Source organism: Thermobia domestica, chromosome 1 (genome assembly GCF_964235325.1).
Source record: "Thermobia domestica chromosome 1, izTheDome1.hap1.1, whole genome shotgun sequence".
Lineage (NCBI taxonomy): Eukaryota > Metazoa > Arthropoda > Insecta > Zygentoma > Lepismatidae > Thermobia > Thermobia domestica.
The window spans coordinates 18,625,991-18,641,880 of NC_137454.1; the positions used below are offsets into that span (position 1 = coordinate 18,625,991).

The 15,890-nt window shown below is 37.1% G+C and overlaps 1 protein-coding gene across 3 annotated transcripts in view; it reads right to left on the reverse strand.

Annotated features, from left to right (window-relative positions):
• LOC145683696 (WD repeat-containing protein 89) overlaps positions 1-15,152 on the reverse strand; it is a 54,403-nt gene extending 39,251 nt beyond the window's left edge. The window contains exons 1-2 of one of the 3 annotated variants that reach the window (XM_081755071.1): positions 14,939-15,152; positions 2,937-3,096 (exon numbers count right to left, since the gene is read on the reverse strand). In XM_081755071.1, the coding sequence (XP_081611197.1) occupies positions 2,937-3,096; positions 14,939-14,999 (221 nt within the window). In that variant the 5' untranslated portion in view covers positions 15,000-15,152. Of the gene's footprint in view, positions 1-2,936; positions 3,097-14,695; positions 14,727-14,864 lie in introns of those variants that run through there. The other 2 variants (XM_081755093.1, XM_081755082.1) reach the window with 2 other exon arrangements.
• Positions 15,153-15,890: the final 738 nt, after the last annotated feature.

Below are 15,890 nucleotides of genomic sequence, written 5' to 3' on the forward strand. Positions count from 1 at the left end.
CTCCTCATCTTCGTGGTTAATAACTTATTTTTCAAGAAAACACGTGGCTCGGCGATACAACACTCATCTCTAGTATGAGGAATATCTACTTCGATCCGAAGTCATATGAGTTGCCAGAAGACATGAACGTTGCCGTTGTAGGCAACATCAAGTCTTGAGTTTTATCGGAGTTCTCTCCTTTCCTCTCACAAACTCATTTCTCTAATTTTTCCATAATCATTCACTTACATTCATTTACGTATCCTTTCCTTTAGTCAACAATATATAACAGCACGATGCTATCTAAATAACTTATTTCACTTTTTCACTTACCTCTTATGCTACATATTCATATTTTAGTGATTCCGTTCCTCCACTGGTGCGCAAATTGAATAACAGCAAGTGTGACGTATCTTTACATAAGCCCAAAGAGTTTCAAATCAATAAATAATGTCTACGCGTATAAATAGGAGAATCTTATATGTAATTCCTTTTTTTTTTTTTTTTTTTTTTTTTACAAAAAATATTGTAATTATTTGAAATCAATAGTGATTTTAGGATCTCGAAGGATCATCGCCGCAGAAACAAAAACTTAAAGAGTGAATTTTATCCTACATAAAGAGTTTTTTTTAAAGAATAATTGTAATCGATATGATCTCTCTCTCTCTCTCTCTCCCTGTCACTCTATCTATTTCTCGGTAAAGCAACGGTCTTTTCTTCAAAGGTTTCACAAAATAATGTTTCCATACGAGTAAAGCGGTGATATTAAAGATGTATTATATTTAGTGCCGCGTGCAGTAATTTGGAATTAGCCAACTATAAATAACCATGAACAAAATCGTTTGCACCTTTAGGAGTGCGCACAGGGCAAGACGAGAATTAAGGTCTTATTGTCTCGTATCGGGACAATGTCTTGTCTCAAAAATATATAACTGTCTCATCTCGTGTCAACTTTCCAGGCGAAACAAAAAAATACTAGCTGAAATACACACTAAAAATGAGTGTCAGAAATTTGCAGCACTGTGAACAACATGAAGTAAATGTCACAAATTATGACGAAAGCAGCGGACAGTCTATCAAGCTGAACGATAAACGGACAGTTGACGAGCCACTATTTTTCTGCCTTTCTGAACCACCCAACTTGAGAGTGACTATTTTTTATGCCTTGTGAAATTCTGAAGTTCGTCACTCCATAGTTTAAAAATACTGCGAAAGTAAAAAGTAATCCTATAATTTCTCTATGTAATTATTTAGTACTTAGAAAAATACTACTTGGTGGAATAGCTTGTGTTGTTGATATGTTCTCTTTACTGAAAGTATATGCCCACAATTCAATTATAATTTCATTGACTTATATTGCAAACTAAGCATATTGTAATATCCTATGTGATGTTGTAAACAAACAATTCCACGCATCAGTGTTTACAAACACCACCACGTGGTTTGGCAAGAGGATCTTCCACCAGATGGATCTACAGTCACATGCAGACGACGGCTTCTGGTCCCTCCCACGGAGCAGAAGACGACATCGAAGCAGCAGCGCCACCGCCACCCAAAGGACCCTATAAATTGGATGGACAAAGGCAATTGAGTACCAGTTTTCTGGTGACCCTTCTCTAGTCTGCTACGGGACTTTTGGAGTAACCTAACCCCAGGCCTCTAGTCTGCTACGGGACTACGCCTATCCTATCTCCTGGCTTAGCCTGCTACGGGGCTCTGTCTGGGAATCCTAACCTCAGCCGCTTAGCCTGCTACGGGGCTCTGTTGGAGATCCTGTCTGCGACCTTACGGTCAAAGACCACCTATAACTAACCTTTTGATTCTAGAGAGATCAATTTGTACAGTATTTTGTGAAAATACTTTTATAGTGGAAGCTTTTATAATAAAACTGGTAGTGGGAGTCGATTCCGGACGCTCTTTTTATTAAATGCTCTACCCATAAAACCTATATGAGACAAAGTTTTACAATATACAAATTCAATCTCTAAAACATTGGTTAGTTTAATAACTATCTTATGTTCTCTAGAAAACTAAACCAAGAAATTATAATCAGATTCTTTCATTTCTGAACTATTTTGAAAAAATATGGGAAAAAAGCTCACAAGCACCTATTGCTCGAATAAACGAAAATGTCAGATTGTGTAAGTTAGTTCAGTGAGACCACACTTGTTATGTTGCATGTAGATGTCCCTAGTCTTTCCACCACCGTAAACACTCAATATACTTGGTATTTCGATGTTGTTCGATTGAATTCTTGCGTCCGTTTTAACATCGAAGAGGCTACATGAGACATGGACGTACAGCTTAACGTGGGATCCAAACCACACGAGCTTTTGCCTCAAATCTAACCCGGGTTTCGCGCACCAATATTAACCATATTAACTCTAGTTCGGATTCGACACTAAACTGTAGATCACTCCTCATATAGCCTCGATGCTGAAGAAGGAAGCAAAATAACTAACTAAATAAATAAATACATATTTTTTTAAATTAAAAAGACGCGCCGCTTAGTGTTGGTTTACAGATAATTTTAAACTATAATATCTACATGTTAAGACAGTTGCGGTGGCTCAGTGGTAAAGCGTTCACCTCTGGTGCATGGGTCCTTGGTTCGATTCCAGGTTGCGCCAAGTGAACTTTGTGCATGAGTGACAAACACCGTGTGCGTGGGTTTTCTCGGAGTTCTTCCACTTTCTTCATTCCATCATTTCATTTATTTCTCATCATCACCATTTCCTTTACCCTAGCAGACATAACCGTGGGATGTAAAACTTATTATTATTACCTTTTTTTTAAAACAGCGAAGACGGAATTTACTCGATTTTAATTCGCAAATACTTCTGTTTACTTTTTGCTAAGTACTAAGTTCACAATAAAGAAATTTAGGAAAAAGATTAGTAGTTCCTGCAACGAAGTCCAAATAAAATGCAACATACTGAACACAATAATAAACTTACTGTACACCGTCTAGGTATAGAACGTAAGTCTTCTGCAGCGCTACAGCTTTTTCCGTCGAAAGATGATAAGGAACCGAAAATATGGATTGCAATTCATCCTCAGTGCATATGTCATCGTCCTGATCACTTTCTATATCTAAGTCTTCAAATGATGAGCCAACTGCAAAAGAGAAAGTCAAAAGATGTAATTACTCAGAAAAGTCAAAGCCCAAATAGCAAGGTACAACAATACGCACAACACAAAATGAAAATAACACCATTACCTGTCATAAAAAAGCGGTAACTAATAAATAAATGTAGCAGCTGAAGAACTAACCCGGAGAACTATATAATTAAGCAAACAGTTGGTTTGAGAAATATATAGTTAGGGAATAATAAATCTTGACGCACCACACAGGTAACAATAACTCTTTTGTACAAACAAAAGTTACTTTAAGCTCTATTAACAAATTAAGATTATGTCAAGATAGACGCTATACGCTGGTGAAGTAAACGTCATTTCCGCTTCCTGTTCAGCTAGCTGGTTACAAACAAACCAGCTTTGAGCGGGTTATATGAAGAAGTTTACATGGTACTCGCCTATGAAAATGATTTGTTTCTTTTTCGGATGTAACCATAACAGCTTTAAGAGGTACATGCAATGTTTCTTGTTTTCCCAAGAATGAAATTAGAAATATTGTACTATATAACATATTAAAGAGAAACAAAAACAAAGCCACACTGTACAACAAGCGATATAATGATTAATTACTTATTGGGCGAACAGATATATCTCAATCTTTTTGAAGAGCACTTTCTCTCCTTGCATATTCTGCTAGAAAGAAATTAAAATACACATATTTTTACCAAAGCTCCCTTGCTCTATCTTTTTGTTTGTTTGTGACATTTCTAGGCTAACTTTGCTGTTTAATATATATTAATACTCAGAATACTGAAAAATCGATTCTTAGTAAACTGATAATTGAATCACACGTTTAAAGTAGTGCTGTCGAAATCGGTTTTTGAAAAAACCGAAAACCGGTTTTTGAAAAAAGTGAAATTTCATAAAACCGAAATGTCGGTTTTGAAAACCGCATTTGCGGTTTCGGTTTTGAAAACCGCATTTGCGGTTTCGGTTTTGAAAACCGCATTTGCGGTTTCGGTTTTGAAAACCGCATTTGCGGTTTCGGTTTCGAAAACCGCTTTTGCGGTTTCGGTTTTGAAAACCGCATTTGCGGTTTCGGTTTTGAAAACCGCAAATGTCACAAAAATTCTACAGCACTAATATCAAGTAACGACGAGAAAACAGCAAAGAATCTTTCCCCACACCGGCTCTCAGTTGCCAGATGGAGGGAAATTTCCCTCGGCGGCTTAGGGGAAAATGATCAAAATTTGCAGAAGGAAAAGAAGGTATTTTTTCTTAAAATGTCCTAAAGTGTAGGGAAATTCTATACTTTTACAATTGGCAGAATAAAAAAAAATAAGCTGCAATTTCTCAAAGAGGCACGGCTATCGTTATTGGGAAGTAAAAAGATACAGAATAAAATATGATCGGTGTTTCCGTCTAGTATAAACTATTGCAGGTGTCTGGGACTTGCGATAAGAAGCCAGTCGACACATGCAAAACCACAACATTCACATTTATCGGAGTGGCAACAAATCAACAATAAAATTGTGTATTGCGATAGAGATTTTCTTTCTTTCTTTTCTCTTTCTTTATATTAAGAAAGGGAGGTGGTGCCTTTTTGTTAACAAAAGAAAGAGTGGCAGTACTATAAATATTTTTAAAAATATGGGGAGAGAGTAATAATAATATAAAAGATGTCAGTCTAAGTGGATGATATTTCAAATTGAATTTCATGAGTTGCATGTGTAGTGATCTTAAATAGGGATATATCTTATTATATCTCTGAGTGTTGAGTGTTGGCTTATTACCCTATTTTAGCGGGTACCACCCGATTTTCAGGTTATATATTCGTCCCCCGCTTAAACATATCTTAATCACGAAAAACCACCCGCTTTTTGGGATTGGAGAAAAATCTAAGAAAACTTAGTTGATAAAGTGTTGGTATGATATATTCCCCGTAAACCGCTACACCTTTGACAATCTCAATCGCGATTGAGTTAAATTTGGACTCGCGCTCAGGCTCAAGCTCTGGGCTATCTGAGCAGTGCGCGTGTGCAGAATCATTTGCTAATAAGAGATCTGCTCTAATGCACAATGGTTTTCTCTGTATATTTCATGTGTTTTCTATGTAATGTATTGGAGGTTCTATACGAATGAATATTCGTTTGTAGATGTTGTAACAAACATACTTGAATTATTCATACCTTCACAAGCTACAAGAATGCCGAACGACAATTTCAAGTGTAACTTTAAAGACTCTTATAGAAGCGAATTTACGTTTCTTAGCCAGGGCAGAACTCAGTTTGAAGCAAAATGTATAATCTGGAAAACTGTTTCGTTTGAAAAGTAGGATGCAGGGAAGCAAATTGGACCTCCCCTGATTTTTATATATTTTGTAAACTAGATCACAAGGAACACGAATCTGAAGGCGTTTTGACATTCCGACCTCCGGAACTCGAGATATTAAAACTTAAAGTTTAATATAGACGCTATATGAAAAAAACACAATATTCTCTATACGAAACATATTATGTCCTGAGAGATATATAAAGGTAACCAAGAAAGTTCTGTCGCTTTTTGTGGAATTCTGTGTAAAATTGACCCTCATACCGTGAGTTTAATGCGAATGGAGATAAGGCGAAGATCAGTTGTTGGTGTGGGTATATCCGACATTCTACCTGGTTGTGGAAGTTCAGTTACAACGTAAACGTATGTAAGGACGGAGTGAATATGGAACCTCCACAGAGCGTCATAGGGGCGTGTATGCTGTACGAGTTCCAACTTGGATCAAACGCCACTATAGCGGGGCGGAAGATACCTCAGGCCTTTGGTGAGGGTGTCGTGATTACGCAGACAGTGCAAGAGTGGTTTAGCAAGTTTAAGAACGGTGACGAAACACTCACGAAAGACGCACCACACGTGCCGGAAGACCAACACATGTACAAAATGAGGATCTTCAGGTAGCAATTGAGCCGAACAGACATGTGAGGAACTGGTGCTAACATTCAATGTTAGTCGAGAAACCATTCGCCAGCACCTCCATCAATTTGGGAAGCACTACAAGTAGGGTCTATGTGTCCCAGATGATTTGTTTCCGGGCCAGAAAGTCCTCCTGTGTGTTTGGTGGACTGCTCACGACATCGTGCATCGGGAACTGCTACCGGGCGGTCAGAGAAGAACATCAATGCAACTGTCTACTGTCAGCAGTTGAGCCGTGTTCAAGAAAAACTCAATACCCTGGAGCCAACACTTCTCAATCGCTAAGGGGTTCCCCCATTACGGGACAACGCTATGCCCCACATAGCTAGAATGAGCCGGAACACCATCCTACACCTTGAATGGGAAACACTATTGCATCCGCCACACTGTCCGGACATTATACCGTCCGGTTATCACCTGTTCCTTTCCTTGGACACTCACTTTAGAGGACTCCAGTTCAACTCCGTAGTAGAGGTGCTAAATGCACTTGATACCTTCTTCGCTTCACGGCAAACCAAGTTCTACCGCGAAGGAATCCATGCCCATCCCGAACGTTGGCAGAAGATCATTGATACTGATGGGTACTATTTTTGATCTTCCAGGTACGTCTTTGGTGACATATCTATGCTCTAAGTGATAGGTCAAAAAGCGACAGAACTTTCCACGTTACTTTTATACATATTACATAAAACTACTGTATAAGTTCTAGTATCTCGAGATCGGGAAATCGGAATGTCAAAATTCGTTCAGATAATTGCTAATTTTGGTCCAGTTTACAAAATATATAAAAATCAAATAGTGTCCTTTTTGCTTCCTGGTTACTTTATGTTCGAATATCTCGAGTTCCGAAATTCGGAATGTCAAAATTCCTTCAGATTCATGTTTCTCGTGGTTTAGTTTACAAAATATATAAAAATCAGTTGGGGTCTAGTTTGCTTCCGTTTTCACTGATGTTCGAATATCTCGAGTTCGGAATGTCATTCGAAATTCGGAATGTCAAAATTCCTTCAGATACGTGTTCCTTGTGGTCTACTTTACAAAATATATAAAAATCAGGTGGGGTCCAGTTTGCTTCCATGGTCAATTTATGTTCGAATATCTCGAGTTCCGACATTCGAAATGTCAAAATTCCTTCAGATCCGTGTTCCTGGTGGTCTAATTTACAGCATATATGAAAATCAGATGGGGTCCAGTTTGCTTCCCTGCAGCCGAAAAGTACATTGAATAGTCGTCAAAGAAATAACTAAAAAAAAAAAAAGCTAAGGATCGAACGTCAGTATTTGTCACCCTAATTTAGCTGTGACTTGTACAGCCATCGAATTATCCCTTTCGCACTGTGCTGCACAAATTACCATAATAGTCTTGGAGCAAATAAAAAAAGTTAAAACACACATATAAATCAATACATTTGTCTCGATCGATAGATGCTTTCACAATTGTTAAAAGGTATAATTAAAAACAGCAAACATTGTTTCTACTTTGAAAAGGACAATCCCTTATAAAACCGCAAACACGGTTTCGGGCGGCTTTCGCTTTCGAAAAGAGCTTTTTCGGTTTCAGTTTGGAAAACCGCATTTGCGGTTTCGGTTTTGAAAACCGCTTTTGCGGTTTCGGTTTCGAAAACCGCTTTTGCGGTTTCGGTTTTGAAAACCGCATCTGCGGTTTCGGTTTTGAAAACCGCATCTGCGGTTTCGGTTTTGAAAACCGCATTTGCGGTTTCGGTTTTGAAAACCGCATCTGCGGTTTCGGTTTTGAAAACCGCATCTGCGGTTTCGGTTTTGAAAACCGCATTCGCGGTTTCGGTTTTGAAAACCGCATTTGCGGTTTCGGTTTTGAAAACCGCATTTGCGGTTTCGGTTTTGAAAACCGCATTTGCGGTTTCGGTTTTCAGAAAATCGGTTTTCTCAAAAACCGAAAACCGCAAATGTCACAAAAATTCGACAGCACTAGTTTAAAGGCATACTATAATCTTCGATCAGTGCCTGCCCCAGCATGGAGTTTGATACTCGCCTGCCTCCGCTCTTTCCGATCCTCACCAGCGTAAGTTCGATAACAATTTTACCTTTGTGATTACACATATGTGCAAAAATTTGAAAATCTTGATACAATTGAGATTTGCAGGCAATGGATGATTTTAAAATTGGTAAATCGGTATTACACATATATGTAAGACAACCGCATTTAAGTAATCACAGCCTAACCTAAGCGTACCTTACCGCATATGAATTTTGGTAAGAGTATAGTACGGGCAATATAGTAAAGTTTATACCGGACTTGTTAATTTCTCTCATCCCGTTTGACATAAAATATAATTGCTCCATCCTATCGATCTACGCTAAGTACGCATGAAAAATACAGGATCACTATTTGAAAATTTATGTGTAAAATTTGTCTAATCTACGAAAATACTCCTGTGCAAGACAATTATTTATGTAGAGGGAGAACATAGAAACAGCGTTAAAAATGTGCCATGGTTACTAAGAAATTGAAATGCAAATCCACTTTTAGTGATTATTAGCCCTGGTTAGTGTACGCTTTTCGTACCTGTCTTTATTTCACGCATACCCAACTTCACTGATCCGCCTGCTCCCTACAGATGCATCCTTACATGCGCTCGAGCTTCAAGCTGCCCTTAATCATCATAGATGTAGTGTTATATGAAGTGACCACCCAGCGTAAGTTGGTACGTGTTCTCCTTATGAATTTTAATACATGTATATGCTGGTATGTTACAAATCTGTACGTCGTTTGTAGTAGACGCAAAGAAAATAATTCAGATAACATTAGGACATTATATAGGATAGTTAGAGAGTTATATCTTTTAAATTATTTAATTATTTCTGGTGACACATTTCAACTTTACCAGTGCCAAGCAAAGAATGGACACCCGCTAACAAAAGAATGAGGAATAAATTAAGAAATTATTTCCACGAAGATGCTAAGTTTCTGAGATTATGCATTCGTAATTATATGCTTTAAAATGCATTGGTTATTCTAGCGCTGTACTCCTTTGTTCCGAATATCTTATCACTAATTTTATAAACAAGTTTCTTCCATATTAAACATTTTCACTGAAGCTAAACAAACAATATGACAGAAGTATATAGCATAACAATTTTCAATAATTTTAATTAAAATCAATCTAAAATTATTATTAAGGGGCGCTCATGTACATGTTTGGGATTCTCACTCACTTGTTGTCCAGCAAGTTATTGGCGATTGAAGGAATTAAAATGTAGAGCAATTTTATTTCATATTATGATAAATATAGCCTTCCTATAAGTATAAATTAAATATATTCACTGCTATTCGTGAACATATAGCCTTTTTTTTCATTATTTTTTAGTTCGACTTTCACAAGACTCACATCTGCCATATACAACGCCATTGAAACTGCCTTAGCAACCACCTTAGCAACAGATTGTTTGTAACCAATATGGCTACGCCCAGTAAAATTCACAGCAGACGACTTCAGCAGCATGCAAAATTCAAATAAAGACAGCCTTGCCTTCTACTTCGAATTTTTATATCCTATTAAGGGGCCAGACTACTAAATATTTTTCAAAAGCTAACCATTTTTCTTTTGCCAGTTTTTCGTAAGTGAAAAGAGATAATGAAATGTAACTTACCTCAGTAATAGATAATGTTGTTCTACACCCGAAAATACGAATCGGAAGGATTTTCAGTGTTGCCATCCATAGAAATTACAGTGTGACCAGAATTTGAATTAATCGAAAATCTAGGTTATGGCAACGACTAGAAAAATGAACTCAACGGAAATTAACGACTTATCATGTTGTCTATGTTCCTTGTTAATTACTTTTCAAATAATATTTGTATTTTAATTCTACTGATAATTAAAAATTATTTACTTTGTATTCTTTATTACAAAATAAATACAAATATTATTTAAAAAGCAGTTAACAAGGAGCACAGATAGCATGATAAGTCATCAATTGCCGTTGAGTTCATTTTTCCAGTCGCTGCCATAACCTAGATTTTTCGGTAATTCAAATTCTAGTCACACTAATTTCTATGGATGGCAACACTGAAAATTCTTCCGATTCGTATGTTCGGGTGTAGAATAACATTATCTATTACTGAGGTAAGTTACATTTCATTATCTCTTTTCACTTACGAAAAACTGGCTACAGAAAAATTGTTACCTTTTGAAAAATATTTAGTAGTCTGCCCCCTTAATACAGTTTCAGTATTCTCTGACACTTTCTTAGGTGTCGTATAAGAATTGCAGAATTAGAAATATACAGTATTATTTTACTCACAGGAAAGGTAACGATCTAAGATTAGGCATACACATTATTAACTGTACACAACAAGACTTTCAAAAAACTTTAGGGCACGGTGGCTCGGTGGTAGAGAATTTACCTCTGATGTGTGGGGTCCCTGGTTCGACACCCGGTCAAGTAAGTTTATGGTGGACAATATTGTGTCCATAGGTTTTCCCGGGGTACTCCCGTTTCCTCCTATATTTTCACTCCACTAATTGTTCCATCATCATTCACTTGCCTTAATCATCGTCTTGCTTAACCTAAAGGGTATCAACGTGAGACGTTAAACTAAAATATTTCATTTCATTTCAAAAATTATTTTAGTTTTTGAAGAGTAATGTTACATACTTTTTCCTCAGGAGAGGTCTCAACAGGAACGGAGGATCCTAAATTATGCGTATAATTTTAACAATTTTTAGACGTCCCCGAAGAAAGTGTCAAAAGAACTTGCTGTATTCTATCCTAAGCCAAACCAATTCACTCTGGTGGATTGTAAGTATATTACAGCTTCCCTCCATCCTCTTCTTAATCTTCTTAAACAACTATTTTTTCTGGACTTCAAGACCGATACCCTATGCATTACCCGTGCCCATCTTACACGGTAAATATTCGGTAAATTGTATCCATTCAGCGTTGAAAACATTTCAATAAAACATAAAGAGCAAATGATCCTTTGAATTAGACACCAATACCATTGTATATCACATAGCGTATGCTTTCTTCTTTGTGTGTCCGTTAACCTCCAAAGAATAGAATCCAGCACGAAGGTATCAAACTAAACATATAAATAAATAAATAATTAAAGACATAAACAAATAATGTACATGGAACAAAATGAATACACCAAAAGGTTTACTTTAGAATTTTGACTGGTTTCCAAAAGAGAAACAAATCGAAACTAGACTTTTGACTTTACGCGGAACTACTCTTTTCTGGGGAATCAGAGAATCCATGTTGCAGTTCACATTCTCTACTACTGAGAACTATGAGATGGATTTCCTGAACTATTCTCATCAGATTCAGTTGGGCTAGCCCCGATTGGTTGCATGAACTGTAGAGGATAAGAAAATGGTCCCAGCGGAGACATCATGTTCACTGCCTGAGGAGGAATGTTAGGAGGGGCTGGCACTCCCCTCCGAAGCCAAACTTGTGTACTTGTGTCCTCAGAGTTCCTTACTTCAGACGCATAACGCTGGTATTTGCCCTGGTTAGAATGACGAAATTAGTCGTACCAAGAATATTTCCCCGACCCATTGGGTGTAAATCGGTTTCTTCTATTGTTATCCTCGTGAATTCCAATTGGTGTTTGGCTGTTATTCCTTGGACGAAAATCCTTTAGTCTTCCTTGACCATTCTCTGAAGAGACCTCGACTTCAATACATTTCAAAACAAGATGCTAAAGTGGCTTTGGTTCGACAACCCCCAAAAATACGTGCTTCCGGTGCAGGCAAAACTTTCATCAGTTCTGGCGAGTCCGTCGTCTGCGTGAAGGAATAATACTCACCAATCACTTGCATACTTCATTCTGCCGTATCGCATGCTAGAGATGAACTTCTTTTGAATCCTCTCGATTCGAGTAGAGAAGAACGTCTAACAGAAAAGTCGCAGAGTTGAATAAGACATATCATTCTCCTATATGGATAATCATTTTCGGAACTGACTAAGTTAGAAAATATAGTTAAGTGCACATTAGAGATTGTCAACTTTTTCTTTGTGCGGGTATATGCGTATCCTTAAACTCTGGGACAGATCCACTAAACATAATTTGAATTGTGTAACTTGCAGATTTAGAAAAGATATCTATGTTAAAATCAAGGCTAAACACAATTACAACTAAAGAATTTATTCATGGAGCTTCGTCACATGTAATTTTAAAGAATTTTAGCATAATCCCAAGTAGAGGATCTGGAAACAATGGCCTTATGCAGAGTCGTTTTGACGTATGATTAGCATCATACTAAGGGCCTGACTACTGCAGGAAACACATGTTAGTCGAACTCTTTAGTATGGTACTAATCCCGCGTCAGAACGACTTAGCATAAGACTCAATGTGTTTTACAGAATTCGCTTATTTCTAGCATTGTATAGTAACCGTTTTGCAATTGGTTATGCGTTTTTCAATATATTGTTCGCAACCGCAAAGGTTAAGTCAGATTAAATTAGCTGTAAACTGACCGTACCCCTAAACTACACTTTAGAAGAAAAAAGAAATGTATTGTTTAAATTACGATTTAACCTTACATTACACCCTCTAGTTAGTCTTGATGCACATAGAAAAGTAAGGCTTCTTTACAAACTTTGCGACAGATTGTGTTGAATCTTTATTGATAATGTACGCTTCGTGCACTTGTGAAGAAAAAAAAAAATGCCTGGTGATCACTACAAGTTAGCATTGCATCTAATCCGTGTCAGGGCAGGGTGAAGCGGAATAGCATGGGGTGTTTGTAGGGAGATGGTGCACTAACTGATGGGCATACACATAAAGAAAGATTTGTTTCAGAATTTCCTAATATGAATATTCATTCTCAAAGTGGAAAATGGGTTTAGTGCTGTATCGCCGGACCAATTTTAGCAAATTTACCGGATAAATTGGAGAATTTATTTAAATTCGTGAGAAAGAATGAGTGAAATTCAGGTCAGGGAAACAGTAAAAGTTAAGAAAGTGGTTATTTTTTGGTTGTTTTTGATGTTGTAAGTGGCACTGTATGTGGAGGCGGATGGACTATTTCGCGGAGAGTATGTGGATCCGTATAGTAATACTGCAGCCTAATGTAATGTAATCTAACGTAACTTAGTGTAATCTAACCAAATATAACCGAATGCAAGGTGCTGGTGTAGTTTTGGCGCATCCAAGTGCTTTACGTTGGATAAAATAAGTGAGTGCATATGAAAGATGACCGTATTAGATGTTATTTTCCGCCAGCGGTGTATTTCTGCACACGTACAGAAGCCTTATTTTATGTTTACAAGTGGAACGTTACTAGTGTAAAGCCATGGCAAGTGCTATTGAAACTAGGATATTCACCAAAAACCCATTCTTTTTCACTGTCCTCGCTTACGCACATACCTACCATCGCTGACGCGCCTGCTCCATACGGACGCACCCCGCACTGGCCCACCAGCTCGTGACTCGGTTAGATAGTATTCGTGCTTTTTAGTGGCCACTTAGCACAACTTGGTTTATGCTTTTGCACTGTATTTCTTATGCCGTACATTCGGAAACCGTATTTATACGTAAATCGAAAAGGAATTATAATTTTACATCAATTATCTCTGTTGTAACCCTTCAATTTTATCTATGCCAAGTGAGATATTTTCATGTCGCCCAGCGCAAATCTTTCAGGAGACAATAAGAAGTGAATTAGTGAAAGAATTAGAATTTTTCAACAATTATTTCTAGGGCATTACTCGAACAGACGGCTCTACCAAATTTTCACAGATCTATTGCATTTCCTGGTTTCTTCTTGCACAGCATGCACTAAATGAGGAGCTAATGCATAAACCACAATAATATTACGCTCTTTATCGCACAATTCTTTGTAATAGAATCGTATATTGCTTTACATGCATCGCAAACGTCCATTGCTAACATGAACAGAATATTCCCGCCGTTTATTTCCACCTTTTTTGCGCCCTTATACTCTTCCGTTTCAGTAAATATTTACACTTAGAATACGTTCATTACCACTATGATATCCACTGACTGAAATTACTTATATTCACACTCCTTTTCTTGGATTAAATTCCAAAGTTGGGCGTCGGTTTCCCGCGAAATTTTTAAAATTTACAGGAAAGATATGGATAATTTGATCGTTTGTGTGCTTGATAATATATAAGAGTCTCGGAAAATCTGTTTATTTTTTATTTATAAGCGGTTATAAACATGGGACTATACGGCAAGCGGAGGGAACTACTTGGCGCAAGGCAACCGAACAGTTGCATGTGGGAAAGAAACGAGCATTTATGTTATCAACATGGCGAATGTACAACGGCAAAGAAACTAACAGTTTTATCATTTGTGAAGCAATACGTTGATAACGAGCAAAATCTTTTAAAAGTTTGTGAAGAGGACGGATTAATGAACCTAATAAGAAATTGCAGAAAATGTGGAAAGGAGATGACAGCGAAAAAACGTGACGAAAGCGGACGCCCAACTTCGGAATAAATGCCCTCTTCTTTTACGAAAAGTGTTTGATATCGTATTTTACCTATAAATTTTGTTTTTGGTAGAGCCGTCTGCTCGAGTGAACCCATTTCTATTGATGCGCCAAAACTACACCTGTACGGATTGCAATACATTATCTTTTTTTTTTTTTTTTTTTTTTTCGATTTTCAAATTAGTCCGGCAATACAGCACTAATGCCTTGAAAATAATGTCACTGTACCTGCCTGAGTAAACATACAAATTGCAGCGGTCAGTCGCCAAAAATTACGCTCGTCAAGCCTACAAAGTTCAAGTACAAGATATATTTAATTAAATGCAATTGGATTAGCGAAAACTTATTTAAATTATGCTCTTGTATACAAGTTCGCATTAATTTTACAGATTCGCACCTGACATGCTAAATGCTTTACTAAAAGTATTCAATGAAGGAGTATTATTAAACACTGAAAACCACGTATCTTACATGCATCACTGTCATCTAAATTGGAAGAAATCGATTCACTTTCCTTCGCTTCTAAAGGCATAATAATGGTGAAGATAACTTCAGACACTTCAGTAAAATTCTTTATGAACAGTTACTTCTCACACAATGTATGGCGTCAATACTACATAAATCACACAAATATCTGTCTAGTAAATGAGTTTCATACCACGCGATTTAGTGCAAAGCTAATTCGCATTTAGGTATTCAAATTTTTTCCAATGTAGCCAGGCTTATACATATCTGGGAGAAATTAACATTGACAATATCACAGGATTAACTTGGAAATTTAATTAAAATATCTCTCGATTGAAAACAATATTGAATTCGAAAGTAGTAGTAAATTTCAACCACTTCCAGCTTTGATAGAGTAGCGAGTTGTGATAATATATTCTCTTGGCAACTTGAATTAATTGCTATCTCTACTCAATCGCTACATATAGCTCTACTGCTTATCGCTATATATTACCGTTTTGGTTCTATGGCGATAAATATAGAAATCGGAAGTGATTTATTTTATAAACTTCCTATTTGGGTAAAGAGTTAACGGTGGACATGAAATGTATTCTTGGGACGCTGAATCGATTGCAAAGAAGAAAGGAACGCTGCCCACTATCTGTTATCTTTTTCGTTCTATGGCGATAAACGTTGGAACTGGAAATGGCTAACTCAAACCACTTCCGACTTGAATAGAGGATGAAAGGAGGAGATGAGAGTTATCATTGAAATGCTGAATCGATAACAGAAAACTGCATCTCGATATCTCTTACTTTTTCGCTCAGATATCTATCAACAGACAAATGGACAAAGCCTTTAAGAGTTCTGACAGCTATGCGTTGCATAGTTTGGATATTTAAAATTAAGGTGAATTCAATGGCGATATCAACTTTCATTTGTTTTTGGCGGTACCACGAGCAGTGAACTTTTTGCGGCA